The sequence below is a fragment of the Merops nubicus genome, unplaced genomic scaffold, assembly GCF_000691845.1.
Source record: "Merops nubicus isolate BGI_N331 unplaced genomic scaffold, ASM69184v1 scaffold11836, whole genome shotgun sequence".
Lineage (NCBI taxonomy): Eukaryota > Metazoa > Chordata > Aves > Coraciiformes > Meropidae > Merops > Merops nubicus.
The window spans coordinates 2,383-12,372 of record NW_008615647.1 but is presented as its reverse complement, the minus strand read 5'-3'; the positions used below and the strand labels follow the sequence as shown (position 1 = coordinate 12,372).

The 9,990-nt window shown below is 40.4% G+C and overlaps 1 protein-coding gene across 1 annotated transcript; it reads right to left on the bottom strand.

Moving 5' to 3' along the window:
* Window positions 1-8,309: 8,309 nt before the first annotated feature.
* On the bottom strand, window positions 8,310-9,286 carry TMEM177 (transmembrane protein 177). The gene has a single exon (XM_008942588.1). The coding sequence runs from the start codon at window positions 9,284-9,286 to the stop codon at window positions 8,351-8,353; it is 936 nt and encodes a 311-aa protein (XP_008940836.1). The 3' UTR covers window positions 8,310-8,350.
* Between the last annotated feature and the right edge of the window lie 704 nt (window positions 9,287-9,990).

Below are 9,990 nucleotides of genomic sequence, written 5' to 3'. Positions count from 1 at the left end.
CAAGCAATTTTCTGTGTTGATGAAGGAAACAGTATGTACGCATGCCAGCCAAATTGCTCATTCAGAACATGGCACCACATGTGGTCTGCTTATTTTCTGCTCACTGCGTAAGCTAAAAACCAGTTCTGGTCACCACAGAACTCCAGAAGGAAACACACCTTTTTTGACCCATCTATTGTGAGGTTTCAGCTCACATTTTTTTTTTTAAATACTCACTGAAAGAAATCCCAAATATGCAGAAAATCCCAATTACTTTCATTCTTATTCTGTTCCTAGGCTGGAATTCTGCATTTTCATGACTCTACATATCCAGTTCAGCTGCTGGAAAGTTAGAAAAAAAATTGAAAGAAATGTTTTCACAGTTCGATTTGCAATTGCTAAAGCATGGCTCCAGTTCACAACACAAATTATGTTCTAGCCAGGAAGTAAGAAAAAACTTACTTTTGCCTTTTCACCTGCTTCATAGTTGTGAAGCCAACATGCATACATTCAGCTTTCATCTAGCCACCTCCAACTATGCCATAGTATGGTACAAGTGAAAACTATTAAGATCTGTAAATTGTGATTGCAAAAAACTAGCTGGATTTATAACCTCCATAAAATGATGGATTCAGCATTTCCTTTTATAAGGTGCTGCCATGCTTAATGAAAACTTAATCAAGAAAAAGTTTGTCTCGTTTGATTTGACTTTTTCAATATTCACTCATATCTTTAGATTAAGTGGAAGAACATGGAAGCAGAAGGGAAAGAAATGTTAGGGGATGAACACAATTCTCCAAACTGCTTAAAAGAATATATGAAAAAAAAGTAACCTTTGGAACCACTGGCTTTTATTTTCCTATGGCAACTTCTAATTACTACAGCCATATAATGAATGTCTGAACGTTAAGAATTTATGTGTTGTGCCTTAGATGACCATAATTCTCAACTATTATTAATGAGGAACTATAAAACACATTTCAAGTTTTATGCCTAAATTATATGAAGTTTCCAAAAAACTGTAACTACATCTGTCTATGAGTATCTACAGAGAATTATGTAAGAAGCTTTTATAACACAGTCACTGAAGCAGTGGAAGTCATCCCATATGAGAAAAGATCTTATAAGGAAAACTATCTACAGAGTAATTCTTCCCCAGCTCTGTTTTCTGAAATATTTATAGATGCCTCCAGTCTAGGCAGGAAATGAAGGGGGAAAAATTTTTTTTTCAAAACCAGAACTGTTATTTACAACAAGGCTTGATCTTAATTTTCAGTCTCCCCTGAGAAACAGATCCAGTGGTTTATTATATAGCAATTTGTTGTTTAAGAACGAACATAGCATTGCAATAGTAAAGCAGATTATAGTTTCATCTTTCACATTTGTTAAATCTCTTTATAGTTACAGTGGAGTAATTTACTTGTTTCCACTTCTGGAAATTCCACTTCTAGTTTTTATATCACAAATTATGGCTTCAGTCTCAGCTGATTCATGTCAATACTGAAAATTATATTTGTGATAACAGAACTCTGCAAAATTCTAGATTCTCTTGCCAGAAATTAAGTAGTAGCATGAAGGTTTTTTGATCAGCATATCTGGTAGAGCCAGCATGGTATTGAGCTGTCACATATTGCTTAGTGGAAGCTGGAGAGGGAAACATCACATTCTGTTCTCAGCTCTTTTAAACTGGGGGCTCCTCCCCTGAAATCTCTGGTGGCTGTGCAGTGACTGCTCCTAGTCCAAGGGAGCACAGGAGGAATTGGTGTGGGTCAGGGAACTGAAGCAGAGGTTTTGTCTGGGGTGCGTGTGTGACCTCCAGTACCTGGCCCACGAGGAAGTGATGGACACGGTGACTACTTGAGGATGTACTGAGCAGAGGGACTTGTACTGTAGTAGACATGATCATGAAGATGCTACTGAAGAGCAGTTAAGTATCTGTGCATGCTGTCAGGATCTCAAAGCTTAGCCCTGTTGAAAGGAAAACCTAGAAATCAGATGCAACTGGTTACAGAAGTCTATTGCAATTCACGTGCAGTATAAAATTAAGATTTAGAAAATTTCAGGAACATAAGACTATTTTTCTTGGTTTTGCTTAGGCTTTTCTTCTGGGTTACAAACCCCACTCACCCTTGTAAGAATCATTCAAAATATGGGTTTTTTTTGTCCAAAGTAAGTGTTCTCTTTCATCAGACAAAACCCAATAGACCCCTCTGCTTCTGCTCAGTGGCAGGTGATAAAAAGACATCTATCAACTCCTCAATGGAACTGGCAGTATGAGCAACAGGAGGAGAAAGTTCTCAAAGCCAGCATGCAGTATCTCTGCACTGCAGCACTCAAGTGTAACACAGACATGCCTGAGCTAGGTCAACCTCAGTACGAGCAGCTAATGGCACAACAGTAGTTGTTATTTCTCAAGTCATGACACATCCCCTAGCCATAAAAGTATATGAAATTCACTGCAGTTCTCAGGGGCAGGAAACAAAATTTCTAAGGGCTCAAAGGGAATAGCAGCATCTTGAAAGGTATGACAGAGGCAAAATTAAGATCAAAAGTGAACTGGGTACCACAGATGGCAAGTAACAAATACATCTTTCAAGAAGTCCTGCTAAATAGAAAATTCAAAATCAATACTAATTTTTTTTTTTTTTTTTTTTTTTATTTTTTTTTTGTGGCAAAACAAGAAGGTTTTTAACCACAATGTCTATTTTCATTTAGTCAAAGGCATTTTTCACGGTAAAAACATGTAGACTAAATCTAATACAACAAAAGAGAAGCTCAGGCTGCTGTGGTCTTTGGCTAAGTACCACAAAAGCAAGCAGGTTGTGCAAATGAAAGGGCAAGCAGCAAGTGAGAGCTTAAAAAAGTTCACAGATCTGGAGTGAACTGAAGCAGCTTGCAAGATGAGTCAGCAGGCAGCAGCGGCAATTAGAGAAGCAGAGCAAGGGGAAATGAAAAGGAACAGAGAATGAAGAAGCAACATTCCCACTGGAAAACTGTTTCAGCAAATGATAGAAAGGTACCAGAGCTCAGCAGGTCTGCTCTGCACAAGTTAGACAGTTACTAGAGAAAAGTTGTTCAGATACTGCATAGACTTTCTTAAAGGTCCTTCTGTAACAGCTACTGGGACTGTGAACCTGGGATTGGGCTCACAGTGCCTCATGTTTTCTAAATACTATTAGTCATCCTAATGAGATCTGCTGTTTTGCAAGACATCTACAGCAGAAGTAGCTTGGCCACACATGAAGGATGGCTTCACCTGTTATTCATTTATATTGAAAGAAGCCATTAACACCTTGACTACCTGAACACAGTAACACTCCTGCAGACCACAGAAGGTAGTGACCACACTGGGACTGGAAAAGGGCCCAACGTTCAGATGATGAAAGTTCAGCCATTTAAAAATAAAATTAAAATCCTTCTCTAGGAATCCTGATTTGAGGGACGATTCTTCTTTCAAAATTTAGGCCAAATACATTTAATTGTTGCCATGTATAGGAAGCTGCCTGTTAAGCTACTAGGCAGAGGTCACACTATAGTAAGTACTGCTCAAGCACATAGCACCACATATGGTCCCTGCAGCAGGGAGTACAGAAAGATTAAGGTCGGGGGAAAAAAGCACACATCTGGGCTAGCTGTGTTTTCTGAAGAGCATTTTTGGACACAAACTGAGTTTTTAAGAGCACTCTTTCTGAAGATTGGAGACCAGGAGAAATCATGGCAAACTTGTGATTGAGGAGAGTGAGAGCTCCCAACTGCAGAGACAATCCAGTGTTAATTTCTGGCTATGAAGCTGAAGAGTTTGGCTTGTCCAAAAAAAATCCCTTTTTTCCAGATGGGAAAGGCAGCCTGACTTCTAGCCAAATTTTAGTAACTTTTTTCATTTTACAGAGTTGGCAGTTTGAGCAGCTTGAATATCCTCACTTCAGCTAAACAAACTGATACATTCTCAGTGGAAAAGCAGCCCAGGAAAACATCCATAAGGCGCTGTTTTTCAGTTCCTTCAGATTTCATTTGTATAATATACCAATTCCTAGAGAATAATTATGTTGTTTTTCTGGTATTAAGTCTAGTTTTTGATAAACCCCAAATTCAGCTTCTTTCTCTCCCTGACAGCGTTCTTATTCTGAGATCTTAATTTATGTCTTCCTACATCAGCATTCCTCTGCTCACGAGGGTGTTCCACCTTTCAGTTAGATACACTTCCAGCATGTATCTGGATGAATGAAATCAAGGACGAACTGGATGCATGGATGGCAGGTTGTCTGCAACTTAGTAATTTTTATATCAATAAAATCACACTTGCTACATGAAGATTCTGAGGAACAGGAACGGATTTGAGGGATACGTCTCAGTGTCTGCAGCTTGCTAAGAATCGCATTTCCTCATAGTGGAGATGCCTACAGTTGTTTCAGGGATGCCCTCGAGGGCTTCACAGGGCAGTACTCACTCTGAGATGGATCCTCTTCATTTGTTCCTTTAATGAAAACTGCCTGTGATTCAATCATCATGATCTGATTTCTTACATTTTAATTCGCTCCCACCCAAGCCCCACTTTGTGACAGTGGTTGTTTCACAACTGCTACGGCCAAGGGCAAAAGGACAGCAGTGGGCTTGGTTTCCAGCATCACCTCTCCCAACACCACCAGCTTACCCTATACGGCAACAGCCTCCACAGCTTCGCCATCAGTTTGCTCACCATCTTACCTGTCAAGTTCTGGAAACCACTTTAATATTAACTGGGACGATAACAGTGCTTTACTGTAATAAAGAGTCCTTTTCTAAAGGACAGCTACACTTCAACTGAAGCCCCTGTGCCAGTATCACAGAGGACATTCTTTACTTACATGCCACCTGAGTGGAAATTTCTCTCTTGGAAGCCACCTCTGAAGCTCCTTCTTCCTGTAAACTGCAAGAGGAGACAGATACCCATAGCAGCTGATTCAGAAATTAATTTACATCACACTATTTCTACAGTTTGTTTGTCTTCCAGAAATCTGTCTAGCTCTCAGTCTTGCTCTGTTTCTGACAGTTTTATGGTTTTGAACATTAAACAAGTGGAAGGCATCTCCATGACAAGAAACCACAGTTTTTAGGATAGTGAAAGAAACATGTGGGCTAGGCCCTGCACTTCTGGCACTCCAGTGGGAATTCTGAGCAAAGCACCTAAGTGGCCCTCGTCTCTTGCAGCATTACCCACTAAAGCTTTATGAAGCAGTAAGCATTACATTTATAACAAGATTAAGTCACAAGGCTAATTTTCTTTTCAGTTATCTAGAAAATTCAGGATAATAACATAACTAAACCGGTCAAGGAAATCTCTCTTTAAACTAGATTGTGTATAAACTACCAACTCATTCTTGGTCATTTGCTACTGCTATTTCATCCTTTAATCACTTTGCCAGACAGAAAGAAAGCTTCATTTTTGCAGACAGTATCCCTTTTTATGAGTGTTCATTATTTCATTCACACCTTCGCTTTTACAGCGTCTTGGCTTAGACCTCTCATAACCACATCTTCTAGCAATTCCCATTGCTTAACATTTTCTGTTGCTTTTCGACATGAAAAATAAAATGTATCAAGTCCGTCTCATCTAAGCAGCATTAGAGAAGCCAGTTGCTGCTAAAAAAAGTTTTCTGAACTCCTCAGATTTCCAGTGTCAGAGCTGGTGGAGACTGTATGGCTGTTCATTGACTCTACTGACAAACTGATTCACATGGGCTCTTCTAGGCCCCTTAATAAACTTGCTTTCCCACATCAGACTGGCCTTAACATAAAAGAGCATGATCAACCAACATTTTCACAGTTAATTCTGGGGTGCTTGCTTCTATCATACTCTCAACAGTAGACCATTTCTACCACCAGTATGTGGAACTCCTATTTGACTTCACTGGAGATCCTACCTACAGAAAAATTGCATGACTATTTTTATGGCTGTGTATTTGAGTTGTGCTATTCTTAACTGCCAATGAGCACGGGGGTGATCTTTCAAGCAACAATTACCTGGTAACACACACATGATACAAACCTTTCCCAGGATAATCCACACATTCCAAAAATTCTGGGAAATCTTAATCAGCAGTTGTGATTTCAACTCCCATTTCCTTTATACTGCCAGTACTATGCTTCCAGATTACAGATGGTGACAAAATAGGACCTTGATTATAAAGAGATGTAAGTGTGTAAGGGCTCTTCTGGAAGGCAAGGTCTTAATACTAGCTTAATACTATTCTTAATACTAACCAGCCGTCCCTTACCAACACCAATATGACCCAACAAGTTCAAAGATGGGTGAATCAGACACAGCATTCACAGATACGTGGAGCTTCTTGGAGAATCCAGCTCTAAAGGTATAGCAAAGTGCACAACTACAATACCCATTAGCATCACTGGAGCTTGCAACCTGGGAATGTTCAATAATAGCACGAGCTGGAGTCACCTTGATGAAAAGCAGCTGTAAGAAGTGGTAAGAAGGAAGCAGATTTCTGTAGTTTAGTTTAAACTGCTACTTGTTGTAAATCTCAAAGAAGGCCTCTGTTTCCTCTCTGCACTCTTTATGTAGTAGCATCTCCTTAAACAACATAAAACAAGCAAGCCAAGTTCTCTCTGAGAACATTTGATGGAATTTTGACTTCTCTGAAAGAATAACATGAGGATGAAATGAACTCAAAGGCTATATAAAGCAGGGATTATATTCCAGTCTTGAGCCACTACACCACTCAACCAGAAAATCTTGGCCTGTTATATTGGATTTACCTGGAAGTCAAATAAAATTTAGCCTGAAGCTTGGAAAGCCCTCTGCCTGAAGGTAAAGTCACCTTTTATGCCACAGAATAGGAGATTGTGTCAAACTCCTTCACAAAGGTCATGAGAATAATAAACTTACACCTCACAGCCAGAAAGCACCTAAGAAGCATCTCATGACTTGATCCATAAAGGACAACTCCAAGTGATAGGTGGGAGTCCACAAAAACATGGTACAGATTATTTCAGCAGAAACCCAAACTTGTTTTCTATATATGGCCTCAGCAATATGAAGCCACACCAGCGTGGCAGCAGCCAGTATATCATCAACTCTCTGTCACCATGTGATTCAAAGGGAAAAAAGATCTCAGTAATGCTTTGAGCAAACAGAGGCATGACAGTTATTATTGTAGCAGAAGAAAGGACAAAGCCAGGTCAGAGAGGACACTCAGCACATACATGACTGAGAAGGTACAAAATAATAGAAGTTTCCTGTAAGAAGGACAACAGGGAAGAGGAGAACTACTGTGATGTCACCATGGAGGGCTACTGGAACGGCTGCAACAGAAACACAGAAAAGAGGGAACAATAAAGTTTGAGACCTAACATCTTGGAGATCACATAAAAGTTTCACAGTGAGGCTACAGTGGAAAGTTTACTGCCAAGGACCAAAGACTTTTCCAGAAGATTAGTAATCCCTGGCAAAGCTCAGTTCTGCCAGACAAAACCTTCTTAGGCTAGTCTGAAACAGGAGCATGATTTCCTCTGGCAACTCTTCATCACAGACCTCACCAGTTTCTGCACCAAATGCCAGACATTTCTTATACCTTGCCTTCTTTAACATAAAAGGTGACATACCTCTACATGTATTTTTAAACTAAATAAAAACTGTACCAATGCAAACAGAACACCTTCTCCTGAACATGCATATCCCACTTGTACGAAAACAACTGACCCATGACAGCCTTGTTACATGCTGCCACTGCTGGGAAACATTCAGGACGTAGAAAGCAGAACTAAATGTAAGCAAAATTTTGCAGGTACTGGTAATAATCTGGCTGTTTTAGTATGAACTGCAGTATAACTAGCACGCCCTCTTGATGAATAGTGATGGCAGCATAAGAATTTACATGGTGCAAGAACTTACACAGAACAGAGACACTGTGTCTTGCTGTTTCATACAACAGCATGATACAATGGACTGCCCAGTTTTTTAAACATCTCTGGGTTGTCTCATCGGAGGAATGGCAAACATACATATAAACACCTCAGTTTAAATACTAATACTCCCAAAACCCCCCACTGGACTTTACCCTTTTACCATTTACCTTTTTTACCATTTGCCAGACTGCACTGGCAGGAAGGCCAAGCAAAGAGGCAGAATTCCAGAGCAGTGTCTGAGTAGTTCCCCTCCTCAGCAGTCCTGTGATTTCAGATGCACACAGAACAGGGCATTTCTGAAGCAAGCTTTTAATATTTTAGAGAATTCTTTATTCACAGAATATGCAATAATCCCTTCTGAACTACATGCAAAAATAAACTCCAAAATTCTAAGGAAAAAAAAAAAGCAGCACAGCAGTGTTCCAAGAGAATACATAATTCACAAGTTTAAAATTCAAGTGCTCCCTTCCTATGCCTGGAACTCTCTTAAAATATTCATAATCAAATCTCTTCGGTAAGTGTATGGGGTATACTTTATTCTGAACCAGTGCCCTGGGAAAAGGTTACCACTTGGGGCATATATTTTCATCCCTTGTTTGCCCATAAGATGACGAAGAACCCTGTTGCAGGACAAGATTTTGTCATAAAATTCAACCCCACCTCTGGCATAGTCTTTGGAAACAAGAGCTGCCCTTCTGTCAGCCTTGCAGTCTAGGTGATAGGTCAATGCATCATAAGAAACGTAATAGCACATTAGTCCACCAGCAGCAGTTATGAGGTTACAGATGTTGTGAAGTATCCTGGGGCCATGAGATAAACCCAGAAGTAGTTTTATACCTTTCCCGCAGAGAAACGTACCAGCTAAGCAAGCTGGAGCGACAGCTGCTCTTGCTAAAGGGCTGCCCTTCTGCAAATACACAACTTCTCTGGCAATGGCAAACTTCTGAGCTTCACGTGAGAACGTCAGAGCTTCTGTCAGAGCAATACCTTCGTCGCTCTCCCAGTTTACTTCTTTGCCATTGATCACAACAACATGGTTGACTATTCCTTTTTTATCCTCAGCTGTGCTATCAAAGTTAGGTGGGATGCCCACCAAAGAGCCTGCAGGCAGCCAGGGGATTCCAGCACTCACAGGGTGGAAGCCAGAAGCTGCAAAGGCTCGATACGAGTCAGGGGACTTCACATGAGTATCTTGAAGGACATCCTGAAAGACGCCAGAGAGCCTCTGTGAAAGCTCAGCTGGCTGCCCCTCTGACCAGCACTCATGCAACAGTTTGAACGTCTGCTCAGGAAACAGGTGATAGGAAAGGTTAGCGCCAAACAGCCCCGTGCAAGAAACGGCCAACAACGTAACCTTGCGCTTCTTGCACCACACAGATGCCTTCCGCAGGAACTGCACTGCCATGGTCCAGTCCTAACCTGTGTGTAACACAAAAGCAGAATTACAGTCTGCATAAACAGCTCTCTCTGTACCACTTTTTAAAAACAGCACAAAAGACATGAAGAGAAGCAGAGCACAATAACCAAAGAAACATTCTTTTACATTAATAAAACACCTTTACAGAGAAAGTGATGCTCATTAATTTTGGGCCCTGGAACACAGGATGATTAATACAAAGAATTAACTTCTCCCTCTCCTCCAGTAAATCAATTTACCTCAATAAAGACAGTAATAAAGCCACCATACTTCCTCCATCCCCCACCAATCAATACACCTTCCGTATTTACCCAACACACTTGTCTAGTCCTTGCCAGCACAATCCTGCTGTTGCACTCCATTGCAGGCACAGACTACAGATATTAAGGCCAGAAAGAGCCAATAAATAGATTAATCTATGCTAACCTCCTCTACAGTGCAGCTCCAAAACTTTTAATCAGTAACCTTAACATGAAATTCGGTAACTTGTGCTTGACGACAACTTCCAAGATACCAAAAGAACAGTATGTGTATCTTTGTAACAGTATCTTTTCTTCCCAAAGAAAAGTATGCGTTTTTTCTAGGTTTATTGTTTGTTGTTGTTTGGTTGGTTTTTTAAATTCCAACTTCCAGGCAGTGGTTCTAGCCTACTCAGCAAAACCTATTTTCAGGAAGCAGCGTGCTTTCAGTGG

Excerpts from the sequence above, each read along its gene's own strand:
- TMEM177 (XM_008942588.1), bottom strand. The coding sequence starts at position 9,286 with ATGGCAGTGCAGTTCCTGCGGAAGGCATCTGTGTGGTGCAAGAAGCGC.